Below are 18829 nucleotides of genomic sequence, written 5' to 3'. Positions count from 1 at the left end.
GCTTCGTGTGAACTCAAGTTTTACCAAGTTTGTTCACAAATCGTGATGATTCGGTTTTACCAACTTGAGTTATGATGGTGGAAACCGAGTAATTCGATTAAAAATTTCGGTTTGCAGAGAGGGTTTGGTTTAAATCGAATTATTCGGTTCAATAAAGTCCTTACCAAATTGATTGGCAAGGCTTTGATTTTGGTATGGAATTTGGATTGAATTTTTGGTTCGATTTCAGCAAATTAGTCTTTTCATTACCAATTTTTGATCTACCAACCGGGTTTACAATTACTTCATACTCGGTCCAAGTTCGGTTTAGATACCTTATCATTTTGTCTGTTTCACAAATCACAACATTCCAAAGTCGCTGTATCAACCAGAAAGTTTATAATCTCTCTAGTTCATTTATATGGCTAACGAACGAACGAACGAGTAAGATACTACCACGTGTCAGTATTTGATTGATACACAATATACTAAACCGAACTTCATCTATTGATTGATGATACTAATACTTCCCATCACAAAAGGAACAAAAAAAAAAAAAAACTTTTAGGCTTTTAGATTTTTAAAGGGCACAAACACAGAGTCGCAAGGTTCTCTCTGGTTCGCTCTTTGTGGCGGCTCGTCTTCTTCTTCTTCTTCCACGGAGACTCTCTCTGATCGGTGAATCTCACGCTTTAGAGGGTTTCGATCTGAAACCTTGCGATCTACTAGATAGAGAGATTTATCCAAGTAATAATAATAATGTTTGCGCCTGCGACTCAACCGCAACAGCATCAACAGCCGCAGCAGCAGAAGCGGAAGCAATCGGAGACTGTTTCATCTGCTGAGGAAGAAGCTTTGAAGTGGAACACCGATTGTGTTTACTTCCTTGCTTCTCCTTTAACCTGCAAGAAGGTATAATTGATCTTGATTGTGTTTTCGTCTTTTAGATCTTATCCAGTTTCTGCTTCGATTAGGGTTTTGGATTTGAGATCTCAAGTTTCATTAATTCGATTTCGTGTTCCTTCGTAGTTTTGTGTCCCTCGAAGCTTAATACGTACTTCGTGATTTCGAACTTAGATCTGGTGATTTCGAACTTCGTGAATCCAAGTATGCTTGTTTCTTAGGGCTTCTTGTTAACTAGATCCAGTGCTAAGGCTCCTCAGTTTATCTTTGTAATTTCTGCAGCTAGTCTGATCTGATCAGCTATAGGGATTCTTATGGTTTTATCTTTTTGTTTGCTAACAGGGACCTGAGTGTGAGTATCGCCACAGTGAGTATGCGCGTATGAACCCAAGGGATTGCTATTATTGGCTGAATGGAAATTGTATGAATCCCAAATGTGGCTTTAGGCATCCTGTAAGTTTGTTTATTTTCTTCCTCAATACAAGTCTCTTCTTTGACATTGCTATTATCAAGTTTGCTTATGTTTATGCTTTTGTTTTCTTGCAGCCTTTGGAGGGATTGTTGGGAAATCAAGGAGGTGCTCATGCTGGTTCTGTGCAGCCATCACATGCAACCGCTCAGAATCCTGGTGTTGCAAAACAGCCGGTTCCATGTGTCTTCTTTCAAAAAGGCATGTGTGTGAAAGGGGATATGTGTTCATTCTTGCACACGCCGAATCCTGCTGCTTATAAGAAACAGCATCCCGTAGAAGCTAAGCCTGCTACTGATCCTCAGATTTCCAAAAAGCCAGCTGAAAATAACACTGGAGAGAAGAAATTTCCTGATGCTAACTTCCCAAAGGTGGTTAAAGCACGTACTGACATATCAGCTGCACCAAGAGTCGCTTCTGCTGGACTAAGGGATAATAGAAGTGTAGAGGGATACGCTCCAAAACATGCGGGCTATGACCCTGTTGTGCAGAGAATAGGTCCGACTCAGTTGCTTCAGAAATATGGGTCTGATGATAATAGTAATTTTCACAATGGTAAGGATGCAGATGACTTAAGAGAGTCATCTCCTGGGTTTGATGTTCTTGTGGCTGGAGATACTGAGTATTATCATGTTGAAGATCGATATGGACGGAGAAGTCAGGAGGGAGGAAACCCAGAGTATGACCCTGATTTCAGTGCAATTGCAGATGGTGATAGAGAAGGATTCCGTGATCAGAGGGAATACAGGTATGCATGGGGCCACCGTCGAGTTTCATCTGAGAGAGGGGATCGTTTGGACAGAAGGGTTTATGCAGAAGATGAGAGATCAGAGAACATACAGGAATCGGATCTGAGATATCGTTTGGCTAAGCAGAGGAAAGGCAATGGTATGAGATCAGTAGGAAGCCATGACTATGCTGCTCCTGAATCTTCTATGGATAGAGGATATAGAGACTCTCGTAGGGACACACATAGGGAAAACTCCATTAGCAGTAGCCGTCTTCAGGGTAGAATTAAGCTTCGTGAGAGAAGCAATGGCGAAGAAGGACACTTCGACAGAAGAAGTGAGAGAGGAAGGGACAGAAGTGAGCTATCATCTCACGGTAGACTCCGAGATAGAATTAAGGGTAGGTTAGAGGAAAATCATAGTGGTATTCAGGAAAGAGGACTCCGGGCTCCATGGGCTAGAAGAAGAGAACTGGAAGAAGAAAGAAAATTAACTCCAATAAGCATTGCAGAAACTAGAAGCAGCAAAGTGGAAAGTAAGCCAGAGCAATCTCTTGGGAAGAGGAAAAGCTTGGAAGAGGATCATCATAGTCATAAGCGATCAGGAGACTCATTTGCAGCTCCGTTGCCTTTCAGTGAGATTCTCAAGAGAAAAAGAGCGGCTGCATCTGGTGGTAGGAGCTACAAGGACGAGACCNGGTGGAGCCCCTTAATCATTTCTTAATACCCTTTTTAATAACGCTTTTTGACTCTATTTGCTTAATGGGTAAATCTAAAGTTTGCTTCTTTTTGATGTATGTGTTCTCTCTCTCTTAGTCTTAACTCAGCTTTGCTTTTGTTTATCTTCAAAATGTTGCAGTTGCTGGTGGTTTAGATGATTGTAAAGATGTTGATGTTGTGAGTGAGATTGCTGATTGTTCTACTTCAGGGATGGCTCGAGCTGTTAGTTTGGGTCTTCAAGAGTATCCGAGTCTTGATTATGATAATGTGAATGAGATTAAGAGTGTTCCTGCTGCATCATCTGTCTTTGAGTTTCAAAAGACTGATAAGGAAAAGGTTCCTCAAAGATTGCCTATTAGATCATTCTCTAAACCGGCTCCATCTAAATGGGATGATGCTCAGAAATGGATTGCTAGTCCTACAGCTAACCGACCAAAGACTGGAGGACAGGTTCATGTTCCGGGTTCGAGGAAAGGGCCTAGCTTTGGTCGCCAGACTTCTATGAAGATTGTTGAAGTTGCTGATCAAAGAACGGTTGAAGAACCTGACACAAAACGGATAGATGTAAGCGAAATGAGAAAGGAGACAGGACACAAGTTTGTTAGCTGGGAAGTTGATTCATACACAGCTGCGGATTCATATGTCAAACCGGTTCTTATGGTTGAGAACTCTACTGAAGGTGGTGTTAGCTGTCTCTTTGAGTTATTCAGTTTGTATGTTTTGTTTGTCTTCTAAATCCGAAGTTTACTTGCTTGCAGTTAATCTCAGTCGACATGACTCGTCAGTTGCAACTGCGTTTGCTCAGCCGCCTTCAACAGTNCCGTTGAGATGTTGTCATAAAAGAAAGAGATATAACACACACACAAAAAAGCGTTTGCTCCTTTCCTCTCTTAGCTTAATGCAGAATGGAGAGAAGTCGTCGAGCAAATAATATGCAAAAGTCAGCTTTTATCTTCTTTGGCTTGGCACTGAGATTTTTAGTCGCCNGACTCCTATAGCTAGCCAAGAACCTTCAAGAAACGGGACACCGATCAGGGCAACAACGCCAATCAGAAGTCCTATATCTTCTGAACCTTCAAGTCCAGGGAGGCAAGCATCAGCTTCTCCTATGACTAAGCAGGAACTGTCAGAGAAAGAGCTTCAAATGAACACTAGGAGAGAGATAATGGTGTTGGGTACTCAACTTGGTAAATTAAACATTGCTGCTTGGGCTAGCAAAGAGGATGAAGACAAAGACGCTTCAACATCACTGAAGACCAAAGCTTCTCTACAAACTTCTAAAAGTGTCTCTGAAGCTCGTGCTACCGCGTGGGAGGAAGCAGAAAAGGCTAAGCACATGGCTAGGTACTCGAAAGTTGCATTGTTTTTTATAGTTCTCTTGTTTCATTAAAACTTTGATATGACTTTTGTCATCTCCAGGTTCAGACGCGAAGAGATGAAGATTCAAGCATGGGAGAATCATCAAAAAGCAAAATCTGAAGCCGAGATGAAAAAAACTGAGGTAAAGTACACTAAACATAGCTACTTAAGTTTCAAGTCATGATTGTGAACAAACTTGGTAAAAACTTGAGTTATGATTGGTGGAATTCTTGATATTGTAGGTGGAAGTTGAGAGGATTAAAGGACAAGCGCAAGACCGGTTGATGAAGAAACTAGCTGCAATCGAGCGCAAAGCAGAGGAGAAGCGAGCAGCAGCTGAAGCAAAGAAAGATCGTCAGGCAGCTAAAACAGAGAAACAAGCTGAACAAATCAGAAGAACAGGCAAAGTACCTTCATTGTTGTTCTCTTGCTTTAGCTTTTGTTCTTAATAACATATAATCCAATCCTTAATGTGGTGTTTGTTAATTCTCAAGAACTATCTTTCTATCATTTGTATAATAAAAGCTTTTTAAAACTACTTTCTTGTGAACTTTTTTAGTTGCTTCGTGTGAACTCAAGTTTTACCAAGTTTGTTCACAAATCGTGATGATTCGGTTTTACCAACTTGAGTTATGATGGTGGAAACCGAGTAATTCGATTAAAAATTTCGGTTTGCAGAGAGGGTTTGGTTTAAATCGAATTATTCGGTTCAATAAAGTCCTTACCAAATTGATTGGCAAGGCTTTGATTTTGGTATGGAATTTGGATTGAATTTTTGGTTCGATTTCAGCAAATTAGTCTTTTCATTACCAATTTTTGATCTACCAACCGGGTTTACAATTACTTCATACTCGGTCCAAGTTCGGTTTAGATACCTTATCATTTTGTCTGTTTCACAAATCACAACATTCCAAAGTCGCTGTATCAACCAGAAAGTTTATAATCTCTCTAGTTCATTTATATGGCTAACGAACGAACGAACGAGTAAGATACTACCACGTGTCAGTATTTGATTGATACACAATATACTAAACCGAACTTCATCTATTGATTGATGATACTAATACTTCCCATCACAAAAGGAACAAAAAAAAAAAAAAACTTTTAGGCTTTTAGATTTTTAAAGGGCACAAACACAGAGTCGCAAGGTTCTCTCTGGTTCGCTCTTTGTGGCGGCTCGTCTTCTTCTTCTTCTTCCACGGAGACTCTCTCTGATCGGTGAATCTCACGCTTTAGAGGGTTTCGATCTGAAACCTTGCGATCTACTAGATAGAGAGATTTATCCAAGTAATAATAATAATGTTTGCGCCTGCGACTCAACCGCAACAGCATCAACAGCCGCAGCAGCAGAAGCGGAAGCAATCGGAGACTGTTTCATCTGCTGAGGAAGAAGCTTTGAAGTGGAACACCGATTGTGTTTACTTCCTTGCTTCTCCTTTAACCTGCAAGAAGGTATAATTGATCTTGATTGTGTTTTCGTCTTTTAGATCTTATCCAGTTTCTGCTTCGATTAGGGTTTTGGATTTGAGATCTCAAGTTTCATTAATTCGATTTCGTGTTCCTTCGTAGTTTTGTGTCCCTCGAAGCTTAATACGTACTTCGTGATTTCGAACTTAGATCTGGTGATTTCGAACTTCGTGAATCCAAGTATGCTTGTTTCTTAGGGCTTCTTGTTAACTAGATCCAGTGCTAAGGCTCCTCAGTTTATCTTTGTAATTTCTGCAGCTAGTCTGATCTGATCAGCTATAGGGATTCTTATGGTTTTATCTTTTTGTTTGCTAACAGGGACCTGAGTGTGAGTATCGCCACAGTGAGTATGCGCGTATGAACCCAAGGGATTGCTATTATTGGCTGAATGGAAATTGTATGAATCCCAAATGTGGCTTTAGGCATCCTGTAAGTTTGTTTATTTTCTTCCTCAATACAAGTCTCTTCTTTGACATTGCTATTATCAAGTTTGCTTATGTTTATGCTTTTGTTTTCTTGCAGCCTTTGGAGGGATTGTTGGGAAATCAAGGAGGTGCTCATGCTGGTTCTGTGCAGCCATCACATGCAACCGCTCAGAATCCTGGTGTTGCAAAACAGCCGGTTCCATGTGTCTTCTTTCAAAAAGGCATGTGTGTGAAAGGGGATATGTGTTCATTCTTGCACACGCCGAATCCTGCTGCTTATAAGAAACAGCATCCCGTAGAAGCTAAGCCTGCTACTGATCCTCAGATTTCCAAAAAGCCAGCTGAAAATAACACTGGAGAGAAGAAATTTCCTGATGCTAACTTCCCAAAGGTGGTTAAAGCACGTACTGACATATCAGCTGCACCAAGAGTCGCTTCTGCTGGACTAAGGGATAATAGAAGTGTAGAGGGATACGCTCCAAAACATGCGGGCTATGACCCTGTTGTGCAGAGAATAGGTCCGACTCAGTTGCTTCAGAAATATGGGTCTGATGATAATAGTAATTTTCACAATGGTAAGGATGCAGATGACTTAAGAGAGTCATCTCCTGGGTTTGATGTTCTTGTGGCTGGAGATACTGAGTATTATCATGTTGAAGATCGATATGGACGGAGAAGTCAGGAGGGAGGAAACCCAGAGTATGACCCTGATTTCAGTGCAATTGCAGATGGTGATAGAGAAGGATTCCGTGATCAGAGGGAATACAGGTATGCATGGGGCCACCGTCGAGTTTCATCTGAGAGAGGGGATCGTTTGGACAGAAGGGTTTATGCAGAAGATGAGAGATCAGAGAACATACAGGAATCGGATCTGAGATATCGTTTGGCTAAGCAGAGGAAAGGCAATGGTATGAGATCAGTAGGAAGCCATGACTATGCTGCTCCTGAATCTTCTATGGATAGAGGATATAGAGACTCTCGTAGGGACACACATAGGGAAAACTCCATTAGCAGTAGCCGTCTTCAGGGTAGAATTAAGCTTCGTGAGAGAAGCAATGGCGAAGAAGGACACTTCGACAGAAGAAGTGAGAGAGGAAGGGACAGAAGTGAGCTATCATCTCACGGTAGACTCCGAGATAGAATTAAGGGTAGGTTAGAGGAAAATCATAGTGGTATTCAGGAAAGAGGACTCCGGGCTCCATGGGCTAGAAGAAGAGAACTGGAAGAAGAAAGAAAATTAACTCCAATAAGCATTGCAGAAACTAGAAGCAGCAAAGTGGAAAGTAAGCCAGAGCAATCTCTTGGGAAGAGGAAAAGCTTGGAAGAGGATCATCATAGTCATAAGCGATCAGGAGACTCATTTGCAGCTCCGTTGCCTTTCAGTGAGATTCTCAAGAGAAAAAGAGCGGCTGCATCTGGTGGTAGGAGCTACAAGGACGAGACCATATCGAAAGAGGAAGCTGGAGATGAGACCAAACTCATAACAGAAGAGAAAATCGAGGTTGTCTCTGAACCAAACCCTCCCCACGAAGCTGAAGTAGAAGAAGGAACGGTGATGGAGGAAGAAGAAGTCGTTGGGGAGGAAGAAGTGTATGAAGGAAATGAAGAGGAGCAAGCTTATGAAGGCGATGAGCTAAACGGAGAGTACTATTACGAAGAAGGATATGAAGAAGAGGGAGGAGAATACGCCTATGAAGAAGGTGAAGAAGTAGTTTACGCTGCTGAGGAAGGAGAAGAAGAGGCAACAGAAGGAGGTGAAGCTGAGGGTGAAGAAGACATTGAGGAGAAGACCGTTGAGATGTTGTCATAAAAGAAAGAGATATAACACACACACAAAAAAGCGTTTGCTCCTTTCCTCTCTTAGCTTAATGCAGAATGGAGAGAAGTCGTCGAGCAAATAATATGCAAAAGTCAGCTTTTATCTTCTTTGGCTTGGCACTGAGATTTTTAGTCGCCTTTTTTTACGTATTATGATTTCTTAAATTGTAACTGTAGAAGAAAGAAAAGAAACTATGGTACAAGTACAACATAATATTTCTGATTTTTTTTTTGTTTTCTAATCTGTTTTGATGATATATGATTTTTTCCTCAAATTAAGAGGAAATTCCAGGGAATAACTTGTGACGAAGACTGTTAGCTTTTAAGTTTTAACTCCTTTCTGTTATTGTTTTTACACTTTGAAAAAAATGAATTTTGTAATCCCACTTTAGCATTATTGTTTTTTGCACTTTGCAAAACNCGTGCTACCGCGTGGGAGGAAGCAGAAAAGGCTAAGCACATGGCTAGGTACTCGAAAGTTGCATTGTTTTTTATAGTTCTCTTGTTTCATTAAAACTTTGATATGACTTTTGTCATCTCCAGGTTCAGACGCGAAGAGATGAAGATTCAAGCATGGGAGAATCATCAAAAAGCAAAATCTGAAGCCNCTTTTTTTTTTCCCTCAAAACTAATTCTAAATGGCATTTTTTTGTAAATACAAAAAATTAAATCAGGGTCAAAAGTCATTTGCAAACATTATGTGTTGATGGCCAAATCTTTTCTGCAGCTTCTGTCTTGGCTATGTCATGCAGCATGCTAATTCATCCGAGAGATATGTGCTCTCAAAAGTATCTTCTGTGGCTAGAATTTTGTTTACAGCGAGATGATTGATGCCTGTTGTCCTTGACCAACTGTTGCAAATCGTTGAGGTCTTTCAGTTCTTTGTTTCCACAGTTTTTATGTTTTCACGTTTCGAAATACTCTTATTTCTTATATACATCTTGTAGCTAGGAGAAAATTTTCCAAAGAGCAAACGTTCGAGGAATGCATTCCAGACGGGTTTTCGTCCTTTCCATAATAATCATTTATACCTTACTAATCGTGGAGCTCGACGTCTTACTAATCGTGGAGCTAAAAAATCTCAATAAATTGGTTGTTTCATACCCGCATTTGGCTGAAACGAGTGTCGTCTTCCCAACGGCAACATGATCAGCCGGCAACATCAGGGAGATAATAAAATCGGTTGTGTTTTCCTTGTCTTCGAAGCTTTTATTTTTCGTTTCTGCCTTTGTTTCAAGATACTCGTTTGGACTTTTTTTTTTCGTTTTGTTTGTTAAAACAATGGTTATTTATTTATTTTTAGATTACTTGATCCTAATGTTATTTTTATATCTTTATGAGGAAAATCACATTTTAAACTTTCAANTCTCTTGCTTTAGCTTTTGTTCTTAATAACATATAATCCAATCCTTAATGTGGTGTTTGTTAATTCTCAAGAACTATCTTTCTATCATTTGTATAATAAAAGCTTTTTAAAACTACTTTCTTGTGAACTTTTTTAGTTGCTTCGTGTGAACTCAAGTTTTACCAAGTTTGTTCACAAATCGTGATGATTCGGTTTTACCAACTTGAGTTATGATGGTGGAAACCGAGTAATTCGATTAAAAATTTCGGTTTGCAGAGAGGGTTTGGTTTAAATCGAATTATTCGGTTCAATAAAGTCCTTACCAAATTGATTGGCAAGGCTTTGATTTTGGTATGGAATTTGGATTGAATTTTTGGTTCGATTTCAGCAAATTAGTCTTTTCATTACCAATTTTTGATCTACCAACCGGGTTTACAATTACTTCATACTCGGTCCAAGTTCGGTTTAGATACCTTATCATTTTGTCTGTTTCACAAATCACAACATTCCAAAGTCGCTGTATCAACCAGAAAGTTTATAATCTCTCTAGTTCATTTATATGGCTAACGAACGAACGAACGAGTAAGATACTACCACGTGTCAGTATTTGATTGATACACAATATACTAAACCGAACTTCATCTATTGATTGATGATACTAATACTTCCCATCACAAAAGGAACAAAAAAAAAAAAAAACTTTTAGGCTTTTAGATTTTTAAAGGGCACAAACACAGAGTCGCAAGGTTCTCTCTGGTTCGCTCTTTGTGGCGGCTCGTCTTCTTCTTCTTCTTCCACGGAGACTCTCTCTGATCGGTGAATCTCACGCTTTAGAGGGTTTCGATCTGAAACCTTGCGATCTACTAGATAGAGAGATTTATCCAAGTAATAATAATAATGTTTGCGCCTGCGACTCAACCGCAACAGCATCAACAGCCGCAGCAGCAGAAGCGGAAGCAATCGGAGACTGTTTCATCTGCTGAGGAAGAAGCTTTGAAGTGGAACACCGATTGTGTTTACTTCCTTGCTTCTCCTTTAACCTGCAAGAAGGTATAATTGATCTTGATTGTGTTTTCGTCTTTTAGATCTTATCCAGTTTCTGCTTCGATTAGGGTTTTGGATTTGAGATCTCAAGTTTCATTAATTCGATTTCGTGTTCCTTCGTAGTTTTGTGTCCCTCGAAGCTTAATACGTACTTCGTGATTTCGAACTTAGATCTGGTGATTTCGAACTTCGTGAATCCAAGTATGCTTGTTTCTTAGGGCTTCTTGTTAACTAGATCCAGTGCTAAGGCTCCTCAGTTTATCTTTGTAATTTCTGCAGCTAGTCTGATCTGATCAGCTATAGGGATTCTTATGGTTTTATCTTTTTGTTTGCTAACAGGGACCTGAGTGTGAGTATCGCCACAGTGAGTATGCGCGTATGAACCCAAGGGATTGCTATTATTGGCTGAATGGAAATTGTATGAATCCCAAATGTGGCTTTAGGCATCCTGTAAGTTTGTTTATTTTCTTCCTCAATACAAGTCTCTTCTTTGACATTGCTATTATCAAGTTTGCTTATGTTTATGCTTTTGTTTTCTTGCAGCCTTTGGAGGGATTGTTGGGAAATCAAGGAGGTGCTCATGCTGGTTCTGTGCAGCCATCACATGCAACCGCTCAGAATCCTGGTGTTGCAAAACAGCCGGTTCCATGTGTCTTCTTTCAAAAAGGCATGTGTGTGAAAGGGGATATGTGTTCATTCTTGCACACGCCGAATCCTGCTGCTTATAAGAAACAGCATCCCGTAGAAGCTAAGCCTGCTACTGATCCTCAGATTTCCAAAAAGCCAGCTGAAAATAACACTGGAGAGAAGAAATTTCCTGATGCTAACTTCCCAAAGGTGGTTAAAGCACGTACTGACATATCAGCTGCACCAAGAGTCGCTTCTGCTGGACTAAGGGATAATAGAAGTGTAGAGGGATACGCTCCAAAACATGCGGGCTATGACCCTGTTGTGCAGAGAATAGGTCCGACTCAGTTGCTTCAGAAATATGGGTCTGATGATAATAGTAATTTTCACAATGGTAAGGATGCAGATGACTTAAGAGAGTCATCTCCTGGGTTTGATGTTCTTGTGGCTGGAGATACTGAGTATTATCATGTTGAAGATCGATATGGACGGAGAAGTCAGGAGGGAGGAAACCCAGAGTATGACCCTGATTTCAGTGCAATTGCAGATGGTGATAGAGAAGGATTCCGTGATCAGAGGGAATACAGGTATGCATGGGGCCACCGTCGAGTTTCATCTGAGAGAGGGGATCGTTTGGACAGAAGGGTTTATGCAGAAGATGAGAGATCAGAGAACATACAGGAATCGGATCTGAGATATCGTTTGGCTAAGCAGAGGAAAGGCAATGGTATGAGATCAGTAGGAAGCCATGACTATGCTGCTCCTGAATCTTCTATGGATAGAGGATATAGAGACTCTCGTAGGGACACACATAGGGAAAACTCCATTAGCAGTAGCCGTCTTCAGGGTAGAATTAAGCTTCGTGAGAGAAGCAATGGCGAAGAAGGACACTTCGACAGAAGAAGTGAGAGAGGAAGGGACAGAAGTGAGCTATCATCTCACGGTAGACTCCGAGATAGAATTAAGGGTAGGTTAGAGGAAAATCATAGTGGTATTCAGGAAAGAGGACTCCGGGCTCCATGGGCTAGAAGAAGAGAACTGGAAGAAGAAAGAAAATTAACTCCAATAAGCATTGCAGAAACTAGAAGCAGCAAAGTGGAAAGTAAGCCAGAGCAATCTCTTGGGAAGAGGAAAAGCTTGGAAGAGGATCATCATAGTCATAAGCGATCAGGAGACTCATTTGCAGCTCCGTTGCCTTTCAGTGAGATTCTCAAGAGAAAAAGAGCGGCTGCATCTGGTGGTAGGAGCTACAAGGACGAGACCATATCGAAAGAGGAAGCTGGAGATGAGACCAAACTCATAACAGAAGAGAAAATCGAGGTTGTCTCTGAACCAAACCCTCCCCACGAAGCTGAAGTAGAAGAAGGAACGGTGATGGAGGAAGAAGAAGTCGTTGGGGAGGAAGAAGTGTATGAAGGAAATGAAGAGGAGCAAGCTTATGAAGGCGATGAGCTAAACGGAGAGTACTATTACGAAGAAGGATATGAAGAAGAGGGAGGAGAATACGCCTATGAAGAAGGTGAAGAAGTAGTTTACGCTGCTGAGGAAGGAGAAGAAGAGGCAACAGAAGGAGGTGAAGCTGAGGGTGAAGAAGACATTGAGGAGAAGACCGTTGAGATGTTGTCATAAAAGAAAGAGATATAACACACACACAAAAAAGCGTTTGCTCCTTTCCTCTCTTAGCTTAATGCAGAATGGAGAGAAGTCGTCGAGCAAATAATATGCAAAAGTCAGCTTTTATCTTCTTTGGCTTGGCACTGAGATTTTTAGTCGCCTTTTTTTACGTATTATGATTTCTTAAATTGTAACTGTAGAAGAAAGAAAAGAAACTATGGTACAAGTACAACATAATATTTCTGATTTTTTTTTTGTTTTCTAATCTGTTTTGATGATATATGATTTTTTCCTCAAATTAAGAGGAAATTCCAGGGAATAACTTGTGACGAAGACTGTTAGCTTTTAAGTTTTAACTCCTTTCTGTTATTGTTTTTACACTTTGAAAAAAATGAATTTTGTAATCCCACTTTAGCATTATTGTTTTTTGCACTTTGCAAAACATGAGTAATTGTGTATTCCACCAATCAACTTTACGTATTTACGAATTGATATCAGAAAATAAAATAAATAAACAGATACTGTACCTTTTTTTTTTCCCTCAAAACTAATTCTAAATGGCATTTTTTTGTAAATACAAAAAATTAAATCAGGGTCAAAAGTCATTTGCAAACATTATGTGTTGATGGCCAAATCTTTTCTGCAGCTTCTGTCTTGGCTATGTCATGCAGCATGCTAATTCATCCGAGAGATATGTGCTCTCAAAAGTATCTTCTGTGGCTAGAATTTTGTTTACAGCGAGATGATTGATGCCTGTTGTCCTTGACCAACTGTTGCAAATCGTTGAGGTCTTTCAGTTCTTTGTTTCCACAGTTTTTATGTTTTCACGTTTCGAAATACTCTTATTTCTTATATACATCTTGTAGCTAGGAGAAAATTTTCCAAAGAGCAAACGTTCGAGGAATGCATTCCAGACGGGTTTTCGTCCTTTCCATAATAATCATTTATACCTTACTAATCGTGGAGCTCGACGTCTTACTAATCGTGGAGCTAAAAAATCTCAATAAATTGGTTGTTTCATACCCGCATTTGGCTGAAACGAGTGTCGTCTTCCCAACGGCAACATGATCAGCCGGCAACATCAGGGAGATAATAAAATCGGTTGTGTTTTCCTTGTCTTCGAAGCTTTTATTTTTCGTTTCTGCCTTTGTTTCAAGATACTCGTTTGGACTTTTTTTTTTCGTTTTGTTTGTTAAAACAATGGTTATTTATTTATTTTTAGATTACTTGATCCTAATGTTATTTTTATATCTTTATGAGGAAAATCACATTTTAAACTTTCAAAGTGTCACTGAGTAGCACTTTAAACCTCGAGAGAATTTCACTAACACTATAAACCTTTAAAATAATTTTACTAACATTTTGAACCTTTAAAATGATTTTACTAACACTTTAAACCTTGAAACTGACTTTCATGTTTATACTGCCATAAAAAATAACGGAATAATAATATCTGTCAATGCAAAATAGTTAAACTATGGTGGTTTAATTTAAATTTTAATTAGTTTTAGTTTTTATAAATAAAAAAAGAGAAAAATATAAATTTGTATTCATATTTATTGTAGACACGTTACTCTTCACATTATTAATCCTTTTAATAAATGTATCTCCTTTGAATTATGATTCAAACCGATTGACTTCTCATTGGAAACAATGAATCTTCTAAATATGTTGTTGTCTTCAGTTTTACATTTATCAAATGTTTTAACCTTACCTCTAATTCTTCATTTTTTTGCTTTGATATATATATATATATATATATATTGTTTTTTTTTATCAATCGTAATATATAGTTAAATAAAATTTAATTAAATAAACTAGCATAGCTTAACTATTTCATGTTGACGGATTTTATTGTTTCGTCATCTTTAACGGCGGTGCAAACATGAAAGTTAGTTTTAAGGTTTAAAGTGTTAATAAAATCATTTAAATGTTTATAGTGTTAGTGAAATAATCTCAAGGTTTAAAGTGCTACTCAGTGACACTTTGAANGAGATGAAAAAAACTGAGGTAAAGTACACTAAACATAGCTACTTAAGTTTCAAGTCATGATTGTGAACAAACTTGGTAAAAACTTGAGTTATGATTGGTGGAATTCTTGATATTGTAGGTGGAAGTTGAGAGGATTAAAGGACAAGCGCAAGACCGGTTGATGAAGAAACTAGCTGCAATCGAGCGCAAAGCAGAGGAGAAGCGAGCAGCAGCTGAAGCAAAGAAAGATCGTCAGGCAGCTAAAACAGAGAAACAAGCTGAACAAATCAGAAGAACAGGCAAAGTACCTTCATTGTTGTTCTCTTGCTTTAGCTTTTGTTCTTAATAACATATAATCCAATCCTTAATGTGGTGTTTGTTAATTCTCAAGAACTATCTTTCTATCATTTGTATAATAAAAGCTTTTTAAAACTACTTTCTTGTGAACTTTTTTAGTTGCTTCGTGTGAACTCAAGTTTTACCAAGTTTGTTCACAAATCGTGATGATTCGGTTTTACCAACTTGAGTTATGATGGTGGAAACCGAGTAATTCGATTAAAAATTTCGGTTTGCAGAGAGGGTTTGGTTTAAATCGAATTATTCGGTTCAATAAAGTCCTTACCAAATTGATTGGCAAGGCTTTGATTTTGGTATGGAATTTGGATTGAATTTTTGGTTCGATTTCAGCAAATTAGTCTTTTCATTACCAATTTTTGATCTACCAACCGGGTTTACAATTACTTCATACTCGGTCCAAGTTCGGTTTAGATACCTTATCATTTTGTCTGTTTCACAAATCACAACATTCCAAAGTCGCTGTATCAACCAGAAAGTTTATAATCTCTCTAGTTCATTTATATGGCTAACGAACGAACGAACGAGTAAGATACTACCACGTGTCAGTATTTGATTGATACACAATATACTAAACCGAACTTCATCTATTGATTGATGATACTAATACTTCCCATCACAAAAGGAACAAAAAAAAAAAAAAACTTTTAGGCTTTTAGATTTTTAAAGGGCACAAACACAGAGTCGCAAGGTTCTCTCTGGTTCGCTCTTTGTGGCGGCTCGTCTTCTTCTTCTTCTTCCACGGAGACTCTCTCTGATCGGTGAATCTCACGCTTTAGAGGGTTTCGATCTGAAACCTTGCGATCTACTAGATAGAGAGATTTATCCAAGTAATAATAATAATGTTTGCGCCTGCGACTCAACCGCAACAGCATCAACAGCCGCAGCAGCAGAAGCGGAAGCAATCGGAGACTGTTTCATCTGCTGAGGAAGAAGCTTTGAAGTGGAACACCGATTGTGTTTACTTCCTTGCTTCTCCTTTAACCTGCAAGAAGGTATAATTGATCTTGATTGTGTTTTCGTCTTTTAGATCTTATCCAGTTTCTGCTTCGATTAGGGTTTTGGATTTGAGATCTCAAGTTTCATTAATTCGATTTCGTGTTCCTTCGTAGTTTTGTGTCCCTCGAAGCTTAATACGTACTTCGTGATTTCGAACTTAGATCTGGTGATTTCGAACTTCGTGAATCCAAGTATGCTTGTTTCTTAGGGCTTCTTGTTAACTAGATCCAGTGCTAAGGCTCCTCAGTTTATCTTTGTAATTTCTGCAGCTAGTCTGATCTGATCAGCTATAGGGATTCTTATGGTTTTATCTTTTTGTTTGCTAACAGGGACCTGAGTGTGAGTATCGCCACAGTGAGTATGCGCGTATGAACCCAAGGGATTGCTATTATTGGCTGAATGGAAATTGTATGAATCCCAAATGTGGCTTTAGGCATCCTGTAAGTTTGTTTATTTTCTTCCTCAATACAAGTCTCTTCTTTGACATTGCTATTATCAAGTTTGCTTATGTTTATGCTTTTGTTTTCTTGCAGCCTTTGGAGGGATTGTTGGGAAATCAAGGAGGTGCTCATGCTGGTTCTGTGCAGCCATCACATGCAACCGCTCAGAATCCTGGTGTTGCAAAACAGCCGGTTCCATGTGTCTTCTTTCAAAAAGGCATGTGTGTGAAAGGGGATATGTGTTCATTCTTGCACACGCCGAATCCTGCTGCTTATAAGAAACAGCATCCCGTAGAAGCTAAGCCTGCTACTGATCCTCAGATTTCCAAAAAGCCAGCTGAAAATAACACTGGAGAGAAGAAATTTCCTGATGCTAACTTCCCAAAGGTGGTTAAAGCACGTACTGACATATCAGCTGCACCAAGAGTCGCTTCTGCTGGACTAAGGGATAATAGAAGTGTAGAGGGATACGCTCCAAAACATGCGGGCTATGACCCTGTTGTGCAGAGAATAGGTCCGACTCAGTTGCTTCAGAAATATGGGTCTGATGATAATAGTAATTTTCACAATGGTAAGGATGCAGATGACTTAAGAGAGTCATCTCCTGGGTTTGATGTTCTTGTGGCTGGAGATACTGAGTATTATCATGTTGAAGATCGATATGGACGGAGAAGTCAGGAGGGAGGAAACCCAGAGTATGACCCTGATTTCAGTGCAATTGCAGATGGTGATAGAGAAGGATTCCGTGATCAGAGGGAATACAGGTATGCATGGGGCCACCGTCGAGTTTCATCTGAGAGAGGGGATCGTTTGGACAGAAGGGTTTATGCAGAAGATGAGAGATCAGAGAACATACAGGAATCGGATCTGAGATATCGTTTGGCTAAGCAGAGGAAAGGCAATGGTATGAGATCAGTAGGAAGCCATGACTATGCTGCTCCTGAATCTTCTATGGATAGAGGATATAGAGACTCTCGTAGGGACACACATAGGGAAAACTCCATTAGCAGTAGCCGTCTTCAGGGTAGAATTAAGCTTCGTGAGAGAAGCAATGGCGAAGAAGGACACTTCGACAGAAGAAGTGAGAGAGGAAGGGACAGAAGTGAGCTATCATCTCACGGTAGACTCCGAGATAGAATTAAGGGTAGGTTAGAGGAAAATCATAGTGGTATTCAGGAAAGAGGACTCCGGGCTCCATGGGCTAGAAGAAGAGAACTGGAAGAAGAAAGAAAATTAACTCCAATAAGCATTGCAGAAACTAGAAGCAGCAAAGTGGAAAGTAAGCCAGAGCAATCTCTTGGGAAGAGGAAAAGCTTGGAAGAGGATCATCATAGTCATAAGCGATCAGGAGACTCATTTGCAGCTCCGTTGCCTTTCAGTGAGATTCTCAAGAGAAAAAGAGCGGCTGCATCTGGTGGTAGGAGCTACAAGGACGAGACCATATCGAAAGAGGAAGCTGGAGATGAGACCAAACTCATAACAGAAGAGAAAATCGAGGTTGTCTCTGAACCAAACCCTCCCCACGAAGCTGAAGTAGAAGAAGGAACGGTGATGGAGGAAGAAGAAGTCGTTGGGGAGGAAGAAGTGTATGAAGGAAATGAAGAGGAGCAAGCTTATGAAGGCGATGAGCTAAACGGAGAGTACTATTACGAAGAAGGATATGAAGAAGAGGGAGGAGAATACGCCTATGAAGAAGGTGAAGAAGTAGTTTACGCTGCTGAGGAAGGAGAAGAAGAGGCAACAGAAGGAGGTGAAGCTGAGGGTGAAGAAGACATTGAGGAGAAGACCGTTGAGATGTTGTCATAAAAGAAAGAGATATAACACACACACAAAAAAGCGTTTGCTCCTTTCCTCTCTTAGCTTAATGCAGAATGGAGAGAAGTCGTCGAGCAAATAATATGCAAAAGTCAGCTTTTATCTTCTTTGGCTTGGCACTGAGATTTTTAGTCGCCTTTTTTTACGTATTATGATTTCTTAAATTGTAACTGTAGAAGAAAGAAAAGAAACTATGGTACAAGTACAACATAATATTTCTGATTTTTTTTTTGTTTTCTAATCTGTTTTGATGATATATGATTTTTTCCTCAAATTAAGAGGAAATTCCAGGGAATAACTTGTGACGAAGACTGTTAGCTTTTAAGTTTTAACTCCTTTCTGTTATTGTTTTTACACTTTGAAAAAAATGAATTTTGTAATCCCACTTTAGCATTATTGTTTTTTGCACTTTGCAAAACATGAGTAATTGTGTATTCCACCAATCAACTTTACGTATTTACGAATTGATATCAGAAAATAAAATAAATAAACAGATACTGTACCTTTTTTTTTTCCCTCAAAACTAATTCTAAATGGCATTTTTTTGTAAATACAAAAAATTAAATCAGGGTCAAAAGTCATTTGCAAACATTATGTGTTGATGGCCAAATCTTTTCTGCAGCTTCTGTCTTGGCTATGTCATGCAGCATGCTAATTCATCCGAGAGATATGTGCTCTCAAAAGTATCTTCTGTGGCTAGAATTTTGTTTACAGCGAGATGATTGATGCCTGTTGTCCTTGACCAACTGTTGC

The 18829-nt window shown here is 39.4% G+C and overlaps 6 protein-coding genes across 6 annotated transcripts; all 6 read left to right on the top strand.

Moving 5' to 3' along the window:
* On the top strand, positions 527-2802 carry LOC104793834 (zinc finger CCCH domain-containing protein 17-like). Its single transcript, XM_019246242.1, has 3 exons — positions 527-891; positions 1225-1335; positions 1429-2802. Exons 1-3 carry the CDS (start codon positions 739-741, stop codon positions 2800-2802), a joined length of 1638 nt encoding a protein of 545 aa, XP_019101787.1. The 5' UTR covers positions 527-738.
* LOC104789996 lies at positions 2783-4715 on the top strand. Its single transcript, XM_010515682.2, has 6 exons — positions 2783-2844; positions 2938-3477; positions 3557-3628; positions 3740-4142; positions 4218-4299; positions 4400-4715. Exons 1-6 carry the CDS (start codon positions 2841-2843, stop codon positions 4604-4606), a joined length of 1308 nt encoding a protein of 435 aa, XP_010513984.1. The 5' UTR covers positions 2783-2840; the 3' UTR covers positions 4607-4715.
* Positions 5245-8177, top strand: LOC104789997 (zinc finger CCCH domain-containing protein 17-like). The gene is made up of 3 exons (XM_010515683.2): positions 5245-5609; positions 5943-6053; positions 6147-8177. Exons 1-3 carry the CDS (start codon positions 5457-5459, stop codon positions 7857-7859), a joined length of 1977 nt encoding a protein of 658 aa, XP_010513985.1. The 5' UTR covers positions 5245-5456; the 3' UTR covers positions 7860-8177.
* LOC104790000 (remorin-like) lies at positions 8295-14923 on the top strand. Its single transcript, XM_010515685.2, has 4 exons — positions 8295-8335; positions 8411-8474; positions 14490-14507; positions 14608-14923. Exons 1-4 carry the CDS (start codon positions 8328-8330, stop codon positions 14812-14814), a joined length of 297 nt encoding a protein of 98 aa, XP_010513987.1. The 5' UTR covers positions 8295-8327; the 3' UTR covers positions 14815-14923.
* LOC104789999 (zinc finger CCCH domain-containing protein 17-like) lies at positions 9898-12830 on the top strand. Its single transcript, XM_010515684.2, has 3 exons — positions 9898-10262; positions 10596-10706; positions 10800-12830. Exons 1-3 carry the CDS (start codon positions 10110-10112, stop codon positions 12510-12512), a joined length of 1977 nt encoding a protein of 658 aa, XP_010513986.1. The 5' UTR covers positions 9898-10109; the 3' UTR covers positions 12513-12830.
* On the top strand, positions 15453-18385 carry LOC104790001 (zinc finger CCCH domain-containing protein 17-like). The gene is made up of 3 exons (XM_010515686.2): positions 15453-15817; positions 16151-16261; positions 16355-18385. The coding sequence occupies exons 1-3, from the start codon at positions 15665-15667 to the stop codon at positions 18065-18067; spliced, it is 1977 nt and encodes a 658-aa protein (XP_010513988.1). The 5' UTR covers positions 15453-15664; the 3' UTR covers positions 18068-18385.

The sequence above is a fragment of the Camelina sativa genome, chromosome 6, assembly GCF_000633955.1.
Source record: "Camelina sativa cultivar DH55 chromosome 6, Cs, whole genome shotgun sequence".
Taxonomy (NCBI): Eukaryota; Viridiplantae; Streptophyta; class Magnoliopsida; order Brassicales; family Brassicaceae; genus Camelina; species Camelina sativa.
Note: the sequence above shows the minus strand (reverse complement) of the source record. Positions and strands in the feature narration are given on the sequence as shown.

Excerpts from the sequence above, each read along its gene's own strand:
- LOC104789997 (XM_010515683.2), top strand. The coding sequence starts at position 5,457 with ATGTTTGCGCCTGCGACTCAACCGCAACAGCATCAACAGCCGCAGCAG. Across the intron at positions 5,610-5,942 it reads CTCCTTTAACCTGCAAGAAG|GGACCTGAGTGTGAGTATCG; the intron begins GTATAATTGATC and ends GTTTGCTAACAG. Across the intron at positions 6,054-6,146 it reads AATGTGGCTTTAGGCATCCT|CCTTTGGAGGGATTGTTGGG; the intron begins GTAAGTTTGTTT and ends GTTTTCTTGCAG.
- LOC104789999 (XM_010515684.2), top strand. The coding sequence starts at position 10,110 with ATGTTTGCGCCTGCGACTCAACCGCAACAGCATCAACAGCCGCAGCAG. Across the intron at positions 10,263-10,595 it reads CTCCTTTAACCTGCAAGAAG|GGACCTGAGTGTGAGTATCG; the intron begins GTATAATTGATC and ends GTTTGCTAACAG. Across the intron at positions 10,707-10,799 it reads AATGTGGCTTTAGGCATCCT|CCTTTGGAGGGATTGTTGGG; the intron begins GTAAGTTTGTTT and ends GTTTTCTTGCAG.
- LOC104790001 (XM_010515686.2), top strand. The coding sequence starts at position 15,665 with ATGTTTGCGCCTGCGACTCAACCGCAACAGCATCAACAGCCGCAGCAG. Across the intron at positions 15,818-16,150 it reads CTCCTTTAACCTGCAAGAAG|GGACCTGAGTGTGAGTATCG; the intron begins GTATAATTGATC and ends GTTTGCTAACAG. Across the intron at positions 16,262-16,354 it reads AATGTGGCTTTAGGCATCCT|CCTTTGGAGGGATTGTTGGG; the intron begins GTAAGTTTGTTT and ends GTTTTCTTGCAG.